At 41.3% G+C, this 18942-nt stretch overlaps 1 protein-coding gene across 4 annotated transcripts in view; it reads right to left on the reverse strand.

The window, feature by feature from the left end:
- MPP7 (membrane palmitoylated protein 7) overlaps window positions 1-18942 on the reverse strand; it is a 537461-nt gene that overhangs the window by 77202 nt on the left and 441317 nt on the right. For all 4 annotated transcript variants that reach the window (XM_040352591.1, XM_040352588.1, XM_040352590.1 and 1 more), the window contains one exon: window positions 15775-15945. In XM_040352591.1, the coding sequence (XP_040208525.1) occupies window positions 15775-15945 (171 nt within the window). The remainder of the gene's footprint in view (window positions 1-15774; window positions 15946-18942) is intronic.

The following is an 18942-nucleotide window of genomic DNA, read 5'->3' on the forward strand; positions in this document are numbered from 1 at the left end:
TTTACGTCGTTTACATTAGGCTTTTTCGGCGTAAGGTTGCTCCTACTCTTATGAGGCGTACGCAATGTTAAGTATGGACGTCGTTCTCGCATCTAATTTTGACATTTTTACGTTGTTTGCGAATAGGGCTGTACGTAAGTTACGTTCACGTCTAAAGCATTGACGATTTGCGGCGGAATTTCGAGCATGTGCACTGGGATTCTTTTGCGAACGGCGCATGCGCCGTTCGTAAAAAACGTCAAATACGTGGGGTCACACTAAATTTCAATAAAACACGCCCACATCATCCAAATTTGAATTAGGCGGGCTTACGCCGGAGCACATACCTTACGCCGCCGTAACTTAGGGCGCAAGTTCTTTCTGAATACGGAACTTGTGCCCTAATTTACGGCGGCGTAACGTATCTGAGATATGTTACGCCCGTACAATATTACGCAGGCCTACATGAATCCGGCCCACGGTATTTTGCCTTGGCTGGTGGCTGTACTGTGATGGATAAGCCTGGCCAACACAGTCCCCCTGCACCTGATGTAAATAAGCCCTTGAAGTCTCACTTTTTTCTTCTCTTCTAATCCTGTACCACCATATGCAATAATATTGAACAGATTTTTGCTTTGAAGTGTCTTAAAATACCTTTTTCTTCAATTGGCAATCAACTTCCTGAACACCCAACTACATTGCTCTATGCCGACTAAAGACCTGTACACACCATCAGAAAATCGTATGAAAAATACAGCTTTCAAATCGATCATATGATACTCAGATTGTTAGTACACAACTTTTGAGAGCCGATCATAACCGTTCATCTGATAATATCCGATGGGACAAATATGAAAATGTTTCTCATATGTTACCAGATCATTCGATTTCCATTTAATCAGTACAGTTGTCGCTCTAAAATACAATAAAAATACACTACAATACATGACATCACTTCTGAATTTATATTCGGTCATACGAGAATTTTTGTCACTTTAGTAAACTCTTCATTTTCGATGAGATTAGCATGCAAGAAAAAAACAGACAATCATTTGTCTGATAATCTCATTCTGTGTACCAGGCATTAGAGGACTACCTGCCACACCTCTCATCACAAGCATCCATTCAGGGGAAATGTGGAAAAAGAAAGGGGGCACGTTTGACCTGGACTGCTAGATTACAAAGTGCACTGGGCAATGCAGTCAAACTCTGGTGCCTACTGTAGAGCTCAATCATATTCAGGCACACTCACACAACTGTAATAACAGGAATATGATTGTAAGCCTAAAAAAATTAAGGCTAGTAGTACAATGTCCTACCGAATATTTATTTGACTTAAATTGGGTTTAAGTAACTGAACACATTAAAATAAACAGTTCAGGTAACGCATATCCAGTGTTCACAGCTTCGCTGTCAACAGTGACTTTGCTCTGCCGAAATTCAACCATATGAAAACACATCTGAACTCTGTAAAGAACACTGCAAGTGCACATGAGCCAAGCAGCTGAATCCAGTGTGTAAGAAAGTAGTATGCAGTTACTAAGTCTCATTCTGTTCCTTAACCTCCTCCATGGTCCACTGGGAGAACTCCACCAAATAACCTCACATGCCTGACCTCTGGGTTAAACACATCATTCATGGAAGAACATCAGCAGCAAGACACAAAATTCGATCTATTCCAAGGCAAGATAAAAAAATAATTGCTGATGGTTATGCAGAAGCCTAACACAAGTACACATTTAAAGGTTCAGTTAATCCAAAAACTGATATTTTAGTTCTAAGTTAATGTTGCTTGGATAGCCTACTGGCTTATACTTCTCAAGAACACAAGTGGTAAGATCCACCAGAAATACATTTTATAAAAGGTAAGGATAGCTTTTTGGTCTTCAACATAATACATATCTGTCCCTAAACCCTACATTTTGTGTTGGGGCTCGTTTACATGTGCGGCCAGGGGGAAGAAAACCCAAGTGGATAAGATGTGATTTTATCAGAGCAGTTACTGACACTTGTGAATGAGCCCTTACTAAGTTTTCTGTCAAATTGCTAAAAGGTAAACATTATTACATGAATGGAATTAACAGGCAGAAGTTAAGCTCCAGTGGCAGCGGTAAACACGTTGGGAATTGTCTGGTCTTGCAGTGATGTGACCTTTTATGTCTTTTGTATCATTAGAGCTGGGATAAGCTCTGTCCTTGCCAGCACTGCCAGCAGTGTACTATAGGAGAGGACCCGGCTGAAGCCTTGAGCGGCACCACCTATTTGTTGTCTGGTAACAGGCAGAAGTACCCCTTGCATTTGTCAGAAAAGATCTATATTTAAATTGTTCTAACTTTGTTACATTTTTCTAAATGTTTTAGTTGCATGTCTCTTATGCAATAAAGAGCTTTACTTTAACTTAATTTAGCTCTGCTTTAAAAGAGAAGCATTTTTTTCAGATTCATACTTACCTAGGTGGATGCAGCATCGGTGCAATGCTGCGTCTGTCCCCTGTCAGGTCAAACACTGAGAACTGAGCAATCAAACCCTGCTGATCGCTCGGTTCTCAGGGCTCCCTGAGTAGAGGGCTGGTGACTGTCAATCACAGCTCTCTACTCTGCTCCACCTTGCTTGCTGGAGTACTGGGCTGTGAAGGGGGGGAAGTTGCCGGCTCAGTCTCTCAGCAGCTCGCTGAGAGGCTAAGCAAAGTGGCGGCCCAGGCATGTGGGTGGATCCCAACTTCATTGTTGGGATCTTGCCCAAACCTGGACCGGCTCTGTGACATCAGCCGACAGTGAGCTTCAGTGGGTCACAGGAGTGCAGAATGAACTGCCCTTCTGTGATCCACAAGAGTACAGCCAAATTAACTTTGGCTGTACTTCTTCTTTAAGGTATGTACAAGTGTTCATTTCTCAAAAGTCTGAAAGTAACAATTCGATTGTATAGGCTGTTAAATAGTTGAAACTGCAAGGAGACATTAAAAGAAAGTGCAACTTAGAATATAATCACCTAATGCAGGGGTAAGCAACATCGGCCCTCCAACTGTGGTGAAAATACAAGTCCCATGAGACATTGCAAGACCCTGACATTCATAGGCATGACTCCTAGAGGTAGAGGCATGATGGGATTTGTAGTTTCACCACAGGTGGGGTGCTCAGGTTGCCTACCCCTGACCTACTGTATGTTTTGCAGTACGATTTAATATGCATTTATAAACGTTGCTCAAGAAGATCACATTACTATTTACTGCATGGGTATGAGCTGGAACATCAACAGTGAGGTGTTACCAAGTTCTAGGCAAAAGCTGCATTAGGAAGACAAATAGAAACACAGCATTTGTGGTTTAAAACATGAAGTGAGGTTATGATGTTCAATCCTAAACAAGTGTGTCCTTTGGGACCAAGTTAACGACATGCTACAGGATACATGATCTACACAACAAGCACTGAGTGTTGATCCGTAAGATTTCACTGACACTTTGGATGTTGTTCTTCATGGATAGCTGAACGTGAAGAAAAATGTGTGAAGTGCTCCCAACATCTGTAATCATCTCTGTTTCTGTTTGTTGAGCACTAGAGTCTTTAACGTGGTCTTACCATAGAGAAGAATATGACGCACTAGATCCACACAGACATGGAAAGATTTGAGATATTGAGATATGCAAATCTACTATACAAAAACGAATATGTTTGTATGGTGACCAACAAGAATATTTATATTATATATATATATAAAAACCATTCAGTGAATGATATAGAAATGAGAAATACATTTAAAGAAAAACTAAAGCCTTTTCATTTATAGCTGCATTCATTTCAAAACTGCTGAGAAAAATATGTGCATTAATGCATACGGGCAAATGTATCTTCCTGGTGGCTGCAGTATATGTGCCCCAAGTAGTTCCATACAGAAATAGGACCCTGGACAGGGTTATTGTAAGAAATGGGTGGAACACAGGCAAAAATTCAGGGGGCATAACCTATTACCCCATATAAGTCCTCCTAGTCATCAAAATAATTGGTAAAGTGCCATTCTTTTTCTAAAGTGCAACCCACGTCACTACTTAAACAAATTTGAAAGAAAGGGTCCTTCTGCACCAATTACAGAGATTGGAATCTGGCACTCTTGGAGGTTCTGGTAGTGGCCCCCTACCTAACTTGGTTGGTCCAGAGCAACTGCCCTATTTTTAATATAGTTAAAGCATCCCAGACCGTGGAAACTCTATGACCTTTGCCTTTCAGGTTTGATAGGAGCTTTCCCACATGGGCACAGACAAACACACATGGATTTCCTCAGAATAACAAAAGGTAGGAAATGCAACAAAGTTTGTTAAAAAACTTGCAAAGTACATATATCACCAAGAGAAAAAATATATTTTCTCAACAAAGATTGAGTTATTCTTTAACCGCTTCCCAACCAGAGCACGCCGATGTACATCAGCAGAATGGCATGGGTGCGCAAAAGGAATTACCTGTAAGTCCCTTCGTAAACCTGGGCTAGCGTGCTCTCGTGCCCCGTAAACAAGGCATTACCCTGTTCTGTCTAGTGGCATGCCAGGGATCTACTGCTCCCTGTCATTGGGGGCAGTGATCTCTGTCATGTCCTAGATAGCCCATCCCCCCTACAGTTAGAACACACTGAGGGAACACATTTAACCCCTTGATCTCCCCGTTTAACCTCTTCCCTCCCAGTGAGGGGAGGGAAGGGGTTTTAGCTCTGATTGCTGTATAAATGTCACTGGTCCCAAAATAGTGTCAAAATTGTCCAATCTGTCAGCCGTAATCCCGATAAAAAAAAAAAATCGCAGATCACTGCCATTACTAATAAAATACATTATAATAAACATGCCATACATCAATCCCCTATTTTGTAGACGCTATAACTTTTGCGCAAACCAATCAATATACACTCGATTGTGATTTTTACCAAAAATATGTAGAAGAATACATATTGGCCTAAAATGAGAAAGAAATTTGTTTTTTTATATGTTTTTGGGGGATATTTATTATATTTATGTTTTTTTTTTCAAACGTGTCGCTTTTTGTTGTTTATAGCGCAAAAAATTTAAATCACAGAGGTGATTAAATATCACCAAAATAAAGCTCTATTTGTGGGGAAAAAAGTACATCAATTTTGTTTGGGAACGACTATGCAATTGTCAGTTAAAGCGACGCAGTGCCGAATCGCAAAAAATGCTTTGGTCATTAAGAGGGTAAAACCTCCGGGGGCTGAAGTGGTTAAATATACAACTGGAAGTGAGAGGAAATCCTCTCTCCAGCAGCTGCCCCCACCGGAAAATTTTCTCTCAATTCCTGATGCAGTTACAACTGTTAAATGTTGGATTTGCAATCACTTTCTACCCTGGTGAACATTAAGACGTTGAATATCACCAGTAAGGTCACAGTCTGCAATTCAAAACTAAAAAGAGTTTCAACACCTCTACACACAAGAATAAATAAATAATGGTTTTAGATATATAGAGCTCTTCTTTACTGTTACCAACGTGAAAGTTTTACATTTTTATAGTTTGCAGATTTTAAAAACATTACGCTTGCTACTCCACTTCATGAAAATCCACAATGTTTTGTATAACATACTTCTCATGGTGAATAAGAATTATAGATCATTTCAGATGGCACCTGACCTGCTAAATACATTCTAGTTTTGTATTATTTTAAGTTTTATGTATTTGGCTTGCAAATCGTGAAAGACTTCAGTAGAGGGAAAATTATTTTGGCCACAATTTAACCTTAATCTATGAAAACAATGCATTAGGTTCATTTGTCTTGCTCACATATTTTTGCAATTACTATTTTGTTTTAATTAACTCAAAGACGGAAATGTGCACTGTATGAAACACTATCTTTTGGCAAAGGCAAATACATTTTCTATCACCTATTAAAATCCAGGGGCATGCAAGATATCCATTATAACAATAGCTGTCTATGATGTGACATGAGCTTCCAAGAATTGTAATTTGTTAGGTGATTGCAGATCTATTTATGCCGTCTACAGCTATACTAGTGGCTTTATAACAATCATGTGTGCTATGCTTACAGTTATTGTGGACCAAGGGCTGTAGCTGTATGCTCTTGCTAAAGTTTGTTTGGCTTAAATGCATTTTTAGTAAAAAAGCAGAAAATGTTATTTATGCCAATACAACAGTAAGAAATATCCACGTATTAACCACTTAAGCCCCGGTCCATTTCGCTGGCCAAAGACCAGGCCACGTTTTGCGATTCTGCACTGCGTCGCTTTAACTGCCAATTCCCACAAATAGAGCTTTATTTTGGTGGTACTTGAGCACCTCTACGGTTTTTATTTTTTGCGCTATAAACAAAAATACAGCAACAATTTTGAAAAAAATTCAATATTTTTTACTATAATAAATATCCCCTAAAACTATGGCCCAGATTCTCAAAGGACTTACGACGGCGCAGCGCCATGTACGCCGTCGTAAGTCCTAATCTGGCCCGTCGTATCTATGCGACTGATTCTTAGAATCAGTTCCGCATAGATATCCATTAGATCCGACAGGTGTAAGTCTCTTACGCCGTCGGATCTAAATTGCATTATTTTTTTGCCCGCTAGGTGGCGCTTCCGTCGATTTCCGCGTTGAGTATGCAAATTAGCTAGATACGCGAATTCCCAAATGTACGCACGGCCGACGCAGTAAATTTACAACGTTTACGTTCGGCTTTTCCCGGCGTAAAGTTGCCCCTGCTATATGAGGCGCAGCCAATGTTAAAGTGGAGGTTCACCCGGAAATGTTAATTTTTAACATTAGATTCATGCTCATTTTGTCAAGGGGAATCGGGTAGTTTTTTAAAAAACTAAGCAGTACTTACCGTTTTAGAGAGCGATCTTCTCTGCCGCTTCCGGGTATGGGCTGCGGGACTGGGCATTCCTATTTGATTGACAGTCTTCCGACAGGCTTCCGACGGTCGCATCTATCGCGTCACGATTTTCCGAAAGTAGCCGAACGTCGGTGCGCAGGCGCCATATAGAGCCGCACCGACGTTCGGCTTCTTTTGGGTACTCGTGACGCGATGTATGCGAGCGTCGGAAGCCCGTCGGAAGACTGTCAATCAAATAGGAACGCCCAGTCCCGAAGACCATACCCGGAAGCGGCGGAGAAGATCACTCTCTAAAACGGTAAGTACTGCTTCGTTTTTAAAAAAACTACCCGACTCCCCTTGACAAAATGAGCATGAATCTAATGTTAAAAAAAAAATTTCGGGTGAACTCCCGCTTTAAGTATGGCCGTCGTTCCCGCATCAAAATTTTTAACAGTTACGTCGTTTGCGTAAGTCGTCCGTGAATGGGGCTTGTATGTCATTTACGTTCACGTCAAAACCAATGACGTCCTTGCAACGTCATTTGGAGCAATGCACACTGGGATATTTTAGGGACGGCGCATGCGCAGTTCGTTCGGCGCGGGGACGCGCTTCATTTAAATGATACATGCCCCCTACCCGCCAAATTTGAAATCCGCCGGGTGATTTATGCTACGCCGCCGCAACTTTAGAGGCAAGTGCTTTGTGAATAAAGCACTTGCCTGAAAAACTTGCGGCGGCGTAACGTAAATCGGATACATTATGCCGCCGCAGAGATACACCCAAGGTACCTGAATCTGGCCCTAAATACATAAAAAAATGTTTTTCCTCAGTTTAGGCCGATACGTATTTGTCTACATATTTTTGGTAAAAAAAAAAAAATCGCAATAAGCGTTTATTGATTAGTTTGCACAAAAGTTATAGCATCTACAAAATAGGGGATAGTTTTATGGCATTTTTATTAATATTTTTTTTTTTACTAGTAATGGCGGCGATCAGCGATTTTTATCGTGACTGCAACATTATGGCGGACACATTGGACACTTTTGACACCATTTTGGGACCATTGACGTTTTTACAGTGATCAGTGCTATAAAAATGTACGGATTACTGTAAAAATTACACTGGCAGTGAAGGAGTTAACCTGTAGGGGGCACTGAAGGGATTGAGTGTGACCTAGGGAGTGCTTCTAACTGTTAGGGGCGTTGCTTGCTGTGACACATCACTGATCGCTGTTCGCGATGACAGGGAACAGACGATCGGTGACATGTCAGGGGGAAGGACGGGGAGATGTTGTGTTTACACTGACATCTCCCCGTTCTTCAGCTCTGTGACCTGATCGCGGGACACCGACGGACATCGAGTCCACACGGCTCGCAAATTAAAAGGGACATATATATACGGCCATTTGCACAACCGTGCCATTCTGTCGACGTAAAAGTTTGTGCGGTGGTCGGGAAGCGGTTAATGCAGATGAAATAATGGAGCGGCATTCTGAAAGCCAAGTGGGAATGCCTGAAGGGTTTGTTGGTCCTATTACAATCAGCCAAGCATAACCATTTAGGGGTTAGCACTGTGGTTTTGGCATCTCAAGCATCCAGAATTAAATTCCCAAACAGGTGAATAGTCTACACAGAGACAGTAGGTTCTCTCCATGTAAGTGTGGGGTTTTCTCAAGCTATTGTGCCCCCTTTACAAAATCTAAAATCTATGCAGTGGATTTACCAGCTTCCACCCAAACTATTTGGGGGTATGAACATCAGAGGTTGGGACTGGAAAATATGATCTATTATTCGTTAAAGTGATATTAAAGTCTTCTTTATGTTTAAAAATAACAAACATGTTATATTTAACTTGCTCTGTGCAGTGGTTTCGCACAGAGCAGCACAGATCCTCCTCTTCAAGTCCCTCGGCCGCCCCCCTCCTGTCGAGTGCCCACCATAACTAGCAACTTGCAATGGGGCCCCCAAACCGAGCTGCTGCTGCTCTGTGTGTCCATTCAAACACAGAGCCACAGCTCGGCCCCGTCCCCGCTCTCCTCAATGGCTTACTGACTTTGATTGACATCAGCGGGATCCAATGGTGCTCGCTGCTGTCTCAGCCAATGAGGGAGAGTCCTGGAAAGCCGAGGCTCTGGTGCAACATCGCTGGATCAAGACGGGGCTCAGGTAAGTATTGGGGGGGGGGGCTGAGCAGGGCTGCTGTACACAGGTTTTTTATATCAATGCATAGAATGTATTAAGATAAAAAAAAACTGCCTTTAGAACCACTGTAAAGTCTGCAGCATGTCATAAAAAACAACCAAATCAAAAAGAGAAATGGATCCTTCCTATTGAGTTTTTCATAGATTTTTTTTACTTTTTAAACAAGTACATTACAGATCTAGTTTTGTTTTTGTATTCCTAGAGTGAATGAAAAGCTTATCAATAAACCTCACTTATTTAATCCCATTTGGTCTAGCCAAGGTTACCTCTGTAAACTACAAAACACCTGCTGCCTATGTAAACGAGATGGGAAGAGTGTGAGACCCTTTGTAGTCCTAGAACTTTCTGTTCTAAGGTGAAAACCCTACTCCTTCATACATATTGTGCAGTAACTTAGCTTTGTCACCTTAGGACAGGAAGTGTGTTACTGCCAGGGTCATCGTGTGAAAATTATGAAAAAAGCCTTAAAAAAAAAAAAAAAAAAAAACAACGAATGCAGCCACCACATCTAAAGATGGATATACTGCTAGACCATAGATAGAATTTTAGTCAGTGTGAGTGTGTCAGTCCACGCTCAACAAAACCTGATTGATCAACTTCTGTTGAGTGGATATATATATATATTAAATTTTCGTTCTTAGGTTTAGATATGCTTAATGCTTGTACATAGAACAAATACGACATCTAATAACACGACTTGGCTGAATATTTACCAACAGCTTGTGAGGGCTACAGCATTTTAAGATATAATTCCATTGCAATTTGAAATTTTTTACTGTTGAGTATGTGGGACTCCCACTTTCTTGGGTAATAGCTTAATTAATCATGTATACCAGGTATCCTTTTTCACACCTGACTATTTTTTTTTATATCTCAGTTATATCAACACTGTAGCTTTTCAGTTCCCTCAAGTTCAGTTCAATGACTTTCCTCAGTAAGCTGGGGGATCTAATTTCTTTAATGCTTGAGGGAAACTATGTAGAACCAACCAGAGGAAAAATCCATATAAGATCTCCAAATTACAGCAAGGGATTCCTCATAATTTGAGCAGACGTGTCTTCTTCAAGACACAACATTAAAGTGATTGTAAAGTCTCGTGTTTTTTTCCCTATAAAGATAACAAACATGTTATACTTACCTGCTCTGATGCAGTGGATTAGCACAGAGCAGCCTGGATCCTCCTCTTCTCGGGTCCCTCTTCTGTGATCCTGGCCCCTCCCTCCAGTTCAGTGTCTCCACACCAGATTGGCTAAATGACTTTGATTGACAGCAGTGGCAGCCATATGCACCGCTGCTGTGTCTCAGCCAATCAGGAGGGAGAATCTCAGACAGCTGAGACACTCGTAAACATCACTGGACAGACAGGGACCTCAGGTACGTGTAAGGGGGGCTGCTGCACACGGAAGGTGTTTTATCTTAATGCATATATAATGCATAAAATGCATTAGGATACAAAAAAACTCCTTGACTTTACAATACCTTTAAAGTGTCTCTTTATCATCCCCCAAAAAAATGCCTAAAGCATTTTTCTGAAAAAGAAGATAACATATCTACACAGTATACGATCTTCGACCACCGCTCTGCTAATGTGAATGCCATGTTCTGGGTCACTTGCTATAGTTCCATTCTTTGACCCCCTTTTAATTACTGAGCCCTGTGGCAACGTAGGGGGCCAGTAGATGGAAACACAGCACTCGTTATGTTATCCAGTGTTGAGGATTCAAAACTTGAACAGAGGAAAAGGCAGAAGACAAAGGCTGCTGTAAAAGGAAGTATAATGGCTCTTTTGCAGGAAAATGATTTGCCCAATTTTGGGGATGATGACAGATTTGCTTTAAATGATGCTTGCATGGTTATGCACAAAATCCACCTTCTATGACTGGGACAGAATAGGGTTAAGTAGTAATGTACAGTATCTGTTCCTGGTCACGCTTTATTATAACAATCCTTTCTTACTGGAACCTTGCTGGTTTCTAGATGTTCTGCCAGGAAAAGCGCTGGTGAAATGACAACAATGTCACAGAATACCCGAATATAATATACTTCCTTGGGACACTGTTGCCAACACTGTGGTTGTAAGAAAAGCAGGACAATTTTGTTATTGTTTAATTTAAAGTTTGTCTTATAAAGCTGGCATGACCTAATTTTCAAAAACAATTTTTCATGTGAATTACTCCGAACATTATGATTTTTACCCCTTTAGGGTTTGTTCATGTTTTTCGAGTAGAAAACTGGAGTCTTCTAAAAAGTCATTATAGGCCAACAAGACTTGATTACGCCAGATGTGTTACGCTGGCATAGACTGTAAATATTCACACATGCTGAATTTGTGATTCACTGACCTGCATATCTCCATTCGAATCAACAGAATGGGGCTTTCAGGACTAACATGCATCTAAAAAGTCTCTAAATTATGTATGTAATAAAAAGGGCTTATACAGTGGTAGCTGTACCTTAAGAGGCTAGAAGAGGGCAATGGGCTATTATTTCTTGTAGGCTCCCTACACTCTTTTTTGACCCATTTCTGACTTATCATGCTTTGTTCTGCACTGTGAAGCCTTGTAAACATGATCAGTCCATCCGATGAAAACGGTCTGAAGGACAGTTGTCTTAGATTAACCGATGAAGCTGACTGATGGTCCATCACGCGTACACACCATCGGTTAAATAACCGATCGAGTCAGAACGCAGTGACGTAAAACACAACAACGTTCTGAAAAAAAAAACGAAGTTCAATGCTTCCAAGCATGCGTCGACTTGATTCTGGGCATGCGCAGGTTTTTAACCGATGGTTTTTCATACTAACGATCGGTTTTGACCTATTGGTTAGCAATCCATCGGTTAAATTTTAAAGCAAGTTTGCTTTTTTTTGACCGATGAAAATGGTCCATCAGACCGTTCTCATCGGTTAAACCGATCGTGTGTACGCGGCCTAACTGTGTGGAAAGGGGCTGAAAGGACCAAGATGGTGTTTACTCATGTCAGGACAGCACCTTTGATAAATGGTTATCTGATGACTGGTGGGAGTATATTCATGAAGCAGAAGGGGAGGTGGAAGTAGTACAAAGCAAAATAAAGAATAAAAAAGCAGAAGCAGGGAGATGCACTACTGGTCCTCAAGTGCAGCTTCCTCTTCAGTAAGCCCTCAGCAGATAAAACAGTAAGACCAAATCTCATGACACCAGCAGTCAGATACGAGATCTCCAGCTACGAGGCTCCAGGCACTGAATGCCTAGGTACAGGAGGTTTAGTGATAATTTTTAGATACCCAATTTTTTTTTGATCTACTAAATGATGGAGAACTCAAAATACTGTTGAAGTGTCAAAGGTTTATTTTTGAGTACAGGAGGCAGCAAAAAAACCCAGACAAAGGTTTTAACACTTGTATAAATTATTCTACCCAAAACAAAAAATATTTTGGCTGGATTAGGCCTTCATGACTTGACGTGGCCAGAGCCCCACACAGCCATGTTTTTTTTAAAATTGTGACAGCTAACAGGGGGAGAAGACGCCCCGACAGCTGTCACAATGGGGGATCAGGGGCCAGTCTTACAGTAACATGTTACACCCTAAATATGGGTGTAACATGTAACATGCAAACTTTTCCTTTACAAAGTAGTGTTGTCATTATGACTCTAAGCACTTTCTTCTCCATGCCACAGTGAAATTATTAAAGCAGAACTAAACCCAATGATTTGCAACAGATTCCTAAAACAAAGAAATTCATGTCATGCCTCTGGTGAAAACTATTGCTAATATGCCTATGTCAGCTCTCAACCAGGCTGCCAAGTCCTCAAATGCTTGGTGTCATAGCTGGTCACATATGCAGTCCAATGTGAACTGCAGAACAAACAGAGGCTAAGATGGAACTTTCCTTGGATGTGAAGAGTAGGAGTGTTTAGCTCTACTTTAACTGATTCCGGAGCGCCCACCACACATATACCTGTATGTGATTTTGTGTGCGCAGTGTAGGGGACACGCGCGCGCACCGGCGGTGCGCCGCTCCTCTGCTGTGATCAGACACAGTGGGAGCCAATCGGCAGGTCTGGAGGCCACGATGGCCAAACGCGACCCGCCGATCATTCTGTAGAGAAATGGAGCAGTGGTGTGCCTATGTAAACAAGGCAAACCACTGATCTGTCAGAAAGGAAAATAGAGATCTTGTGTTTCAGATAAGCTGAAACACGATCTCTAATTTCCTCCAGTGTCTCTGTCCCCCACGCTTTTAGAAAGCACCTCCCAGGCACACATTTAACCCCTTGATCGCCCCCTAGTGTTCACTCCTTTCCTACCAATGTAATTTATACTGTGACAGTGCATTTTTTTAACACTGATCACAGAATTGGTGTCGCTGGTCCCCAAAAAGTGTCAGTGTCCAATCTGCCCACTGCAATCCAGCTAAAAATCGCTGATCGCCGCCATTATGAGTAAAAACAATTATAAAAAAGTCCCGAAAAATATACAATTATTTTTGGACGCTATAATTTTTGCGCAAACCAATCAATATATACGCTTATTGGGATTTTACCAAAAATATGTAGCAGAATACACACATTGGCCTAAATATTTTTATTTACTGAAATTATCTTTTTTGTTTATAGCGCAAAAAATAAAAACTGCAGAGGGGATGAAATACCACCAAAAGAAAGCTCTATTTGTGGGGAAAAAAGCACATCAATTTTATTTTGGTACAGCGTCACACAACCACGCAATTGTCATTAAAAAGCAGCGCAGTATCGTATCGCAAAAAATGGCCTGGTCAGGAAGTGGGTAAAACCTTCCGGTGCTGAAGTGGTTAAAGTATACCAGAAAGGCAGTAAGGAAAAATCTGCAACAGGTAAACAGACACTAAAAAAATCTGACAGAGGTTGCAGCAATTCCCTACACAACTTAAGAAAAAGCATTTTTTTCTGAGTTGCTGCTAGGGAGATTTCTCCTTACTTCCTGTCCTGAGGATCACCGTTTTTACAGAAAGTGAAGGAATCTTTGTAACCACAGTAAAACCTGACAGGCATTCCAATCCTTCTCCACTCTATCCAAAACCAAACAAAAGGATTTGGCTATAGATACATGCCAGAGGTGGGCCACGCAGCAGGGCACTGCGACTGAAGGCTAGAGAGCCAAGTGTTCTGAGAGAGTTGAATGACACAGTCAAAGGACTGGTAAGAGAAGCAGCCATGCTGCCAACACATAAGCCTGGTGGCTTGGTATTTATGTTAATTTATGTTATGTGGAAGAAACCGTTGCATGGGCAAATCATGTATAGGTGAACTTTCCTTTACTCAATAAAAGTGGGCTGCCATGCCCTAAAACTACAGTTTGGACTCGCGCAGCTCAATGTGAATGCACCTGCTATTCGACTTTAATTGCCCAACAATAGTTATGGATTTCTTTGCATAAAATAAGACTGTACGTAAAACGGTTTGTACATTTTTAGATAGACATACATCATCAATGTAGCCCAATAGGCATCTCAAGAGGTTGCATATGTTGCGTATTTGAGTAATTAAACTAACAAAAGGCAGTGATTTCTGACCAAAATCTCCTAATCGGTGGACATTCCTACATCATATGGTAAAATGCGCCATCAGCCTTGTTACATCTAGAACAGGTTGCAGAGGCCAGTGTATTCAAGCGATAGAGCAAACAGGGAGTATAGTAGGACCTGTACAATAGTTTGGCTTGTATGACCTTGTCTCGAGAGGAGATAACGATAGAGACCTGGAGAGGAAGGACCTCCTGCCAGATATCCTCTGTCAACTCCGGTATGTCAGAGCGCCATATTTTTTTCCGTGATTCAAGCCCTATTAGTCGTGGAGTGAAGAAGAGACTTGTAATATGTGGAAACAAGTTTTGTGTGTGATGGGTCAGTCAAAGGCCCGAGTGGGGAGGGTTGAATATCTATGTTACGAAGGCAAAACTGTGCGGCAGCGGTGCGGCGTATCTGTATATACATACATTTTAAATAGCTGATGTGCAGTTCTGATTTTAATTATGCTACCTCTGCTGCTTATGTTTTACAGGTACATTTTATGACAACAGCAAACGTACAATATAGAGAACAAAAAAAGTTTTAGACCTAATTGGTTTGCGTTACAAGGTTATTACAGCCCTGGAAAAAGTCTGAACATGTCCAATTACCTAATGGATAAGAATTGGAATGCAATATTCATCCAAGTCTTGAGTTTTCAAGAACACTGTCCAACACTGATATTTAAACAGATAATTTTAATCTCATCCCTCCTCTCAGTTTTGTTTTTCTTTTTATGAGTAAAAGAACATTTGAAAAATTGACTCTTCCCATTATTTCCAACCCCATCTGATTGCTATTGAGGAGATTACTTCAGGCCAGCTCGACGATGAAAAACCTTTCTATCCAAGCTTAGACCCTGCAATCGGAAAACGTCTCAAGAAAACCTAACTAAGACCATGGCGAAAAGTTCTTACTTCTATTATTACAAGATTAGATTTCAACACCTAATCATATTTTAAGCAGAATAAACAGGGGCCATATAGTATTACCGCTTATCAGTTTTACGTTTTGTTATTTGTGGTTTACGCCATACTTTCCAAGTTACAATGTGACATTATGTTGGCTGTATAAACACCCTGAGCTTTCAATGCTCCAACATTCGAAGGTTTAGCTCAGAAATTGAAAAACGCTGGAAAATTATTAGCAGATGGAGCAACTGAATATTTGACATCATAGCAAAAGTTCTGAGCAATCGGCTTGAAAAAAAAAGTTGGGTGAAGTTTAACAAAAAGCCTGTACTTACCAACCAAGATTATCAGCCTGTATTTCTCATTAGGCTGTCGTTGATACAATGCCACTTCTTCAAAGGTAGGAACATCTGCTGTATCATATTGGTCGCTCTTCTTACATTCGTACATGAATTTATTTGTTTTTCTGTCTTTCCTGCTGAGACGAAAACTTCTCCGAAAACCAGCTGAAACAAAAACACATTTTTCAGATCAGAATGCGAGTAGCCTGGATGTCTGCAGTGCTCTTTCATAAATATAATATTCATAAATATTTTAACAAATGTAACAGTACAGAAATCATTACAGGCCGGTCCCGAACAAAATCCAGCCGTGACTGCTTTTACTTAAGTATGGTTTAAAAGTGCCGACTGAGAAATTACTTCTTCAAGTCCTGATCACCGAAAAGCTGCCTATAAATCCCAGACAGCAATAGAAAGCGGCACTTATGGAGCGGCTGGGCACACAAAACTGTGCCTAACTGGTACTATGGCTTTATGAGGCGACTATAAAGCCAATATTTGCTTCTTGGATGTGGTATGAATTTAAACAAAAATGCATTTACATTGTATGGAAACTGCTTATGGTGTAATAGTAGGTACAATTTAAACTGTTACAAGATATACATTCTACATTTACACATCTGAACTTGTATATGTAACACAGAACATAGAAAGTAATGAACAAAAATATGGCACATGGAAGACAAGTGTATGGAAACATTGCAATCAAAAGCAGTAAGGAAATAAAGGATTTTGAACATTCAGTAGGTAAATATTCATGTGTAGAAGTAAGCTGGACTAAAGAGGTTGCAAACAAGGCTGAAGAGGATAAAGCCACAGATTACAGTAACCAATAGGAAATAATCAGCTAATCTGACATCTATAAAAATGATTGTCTGTTATCATAGGCGTGCGCACAGGGTGGGCCTGGGCACACCATAAATCACCCTGTGCAGTGCCTATTTCCCTTGCTTCCTGGCGCCCCTTGTCTCCCCCCTCTGCAGTGCTGCAAGCTTCCCTCCTCTTCCGCTGGCTGCTGCAGAGGATGTTTAAGGATGGAGAGTGGGGGGGACGGGGCCTGTAAATATTGTATTTACCTGCCCATTCCTTTTCTGAATGAACACAGTGAATGATCTGTACCGGTCGCTCCTGTGTTCATTCTTAACTAAAGCATAGTAATCTATGTTTACCATGCTTCAGTTTGAATGAACAGGAAGCTGCTCAACACAGAGTACTTCCCATTAGTTCACTGTCCAGTGAAGCTGAGGCTGCAAAGAAAGGGACTGGGGAAGCTCTGGTGGACAATAGGGGTCTGTTTAAACCCTTGATATTTCACCAAAGCCCCCAATAAGGCTCCTTAAAAAAGAAAAGTAAAAATATTATTTTGTTAAAAATTATAAGAATAAAAACTACTGACACCAATCTCTGCTCTGACACTGTCCACTGCTCTGCTAATATACACACACGTGTGTTTGCGCTCTGGGATGAAAACCCTAATGCAATAGGCTGCACACACCAAATGGCTGTTATGTTTTAGTGCACTCATACTTATTGGAAATACCGTACTGAATAAACTGATAATTTGATAATTTGTTTAAATGCAGCTGTTAGTAATAGCGTTTGACTACTATTCCAATCACTTTCAACCAACTTGAAGACATACATTACATTCAAAGAAGAAAACAGTCACATGGTTTGCAAAATTACAATCTGTTTAAAGACGATTAGTCCTAAAACAATCTCTTTAAATCTTAACCTACTTTTTTCCAGTATACTTTATCTACGTGAAGCACTGAAAGATTTTAGGGATCCAATGGATTGGAGCAAATTGTAAATTACATGAAAATTACATTTATATATAATCAGCCTTATAGGAGTTGTAAAGGACAATGTTTTTTCACCTTAATGCAATCTATGCATTAAGGTGAAAGAACTTCAGTGTATAACGCCCCCCCCCCCCCCGTGCCCCCGTTTTACTTACCTGACCTGTCGAAAGTCCCGAGATCCTCTTTGCCGCTCAGCCTGGCCGCTGATTGGCTAGAGCGGATGGATTGAGAGCAGCGCAGCCATTGGCTGGCGCTGCTGTCAATCACGTCCAGTGACGCGGCGCGCCAAGGGCGGGGCCAAGTGATACAGTGAGCGGCTATGGCCGCTCGCTGTATCACGGGAGCACGCCTGCAATTACTCACCACCATGCGAGCGCTCTCGCATGACTGTGGTCAGTACTTGCAGGGAGGACCAGAGACAGCCGCCGAGGGACCCCAGAAGACGTGGATCGGGCCACCCTGTGCAAAACAAACTGCACAGTGGAGGAAAGTATAACATGTTTGTTATTTTAAATTAAATTTTTTTTTTTCCTTTACTTACACTTTAGGCCTCGTACAGACGACCCAACATGTCCGATGAAAACGGTCCGCGGACCGTTTTCATCGGACATGTCCACTGGGATCATTTGGTCTGATGGCTGTACACACCATCAGACCAAATTCCACGCGGACAGAATACGCGGTGACGATGCGGTGACGTGGCGGCGACGATGATGATGCGGCGACTTGCGCGAACCCGGAAGTTCAAAGCTTCCACGCGATGCGCGGGTTCTCGGGCCAGCGGACATGTCCGATGAGTCATACTGACCATCGGACATGTCCGGCGGACAGGCTTCCAGCGGACATGTTTCTTAGCATGCTAAGAAACATTTGTCCGCTGGAAACCTGTCCGGTCAGCCGGAAAATTGTCTGGTCGGCCCTACACACGACCGAACATGTCTGCTGAAACTGGTCCGGCGGACCAGTTTCAGCGGACATGTTCGGTCGTGTGTACGAGGCCTTAAGGTTTTTTTGTTCACCTGCTATGGGATATTACAGGGCTAATTTTTTTTCACTTAAAAACATGTTAAAAAACGTACACAGTGTTTTCCTACTATATACGTATACTTACCTAGGGTTACCTATAAGGTCCTTGTCTGCAGATTTTTTCTTTTTTTTTTTAAATCATTTGTAAACCTGAAATGATCACAGTCTTCAACATTTGCCAAAAATACTCACACAACATCTGAGGTCCAAAGAACAAAATCCTTTCAAACTTGCATAATAGCAGTTTATTGAATGTAGTTGGCATAAGTCATATCCTTTATTGGCTAACTAAATTTTAAAGTAAATATGTACTAGGATACAGGCTGCCATT

The sequence above is a fragment of the Rana temporaria genome, chromosome 5, assembly GCF_905171775.1.
Source record: "Rana temporaria chromosome 5, aRanTem1.1, whole genome shotgun sequence".
Lineage (NCBI taxonomy): Eukaryota > Metazoa > Chordata > Amphibia > Anura > Ranidae > Rana > Rana temporaria.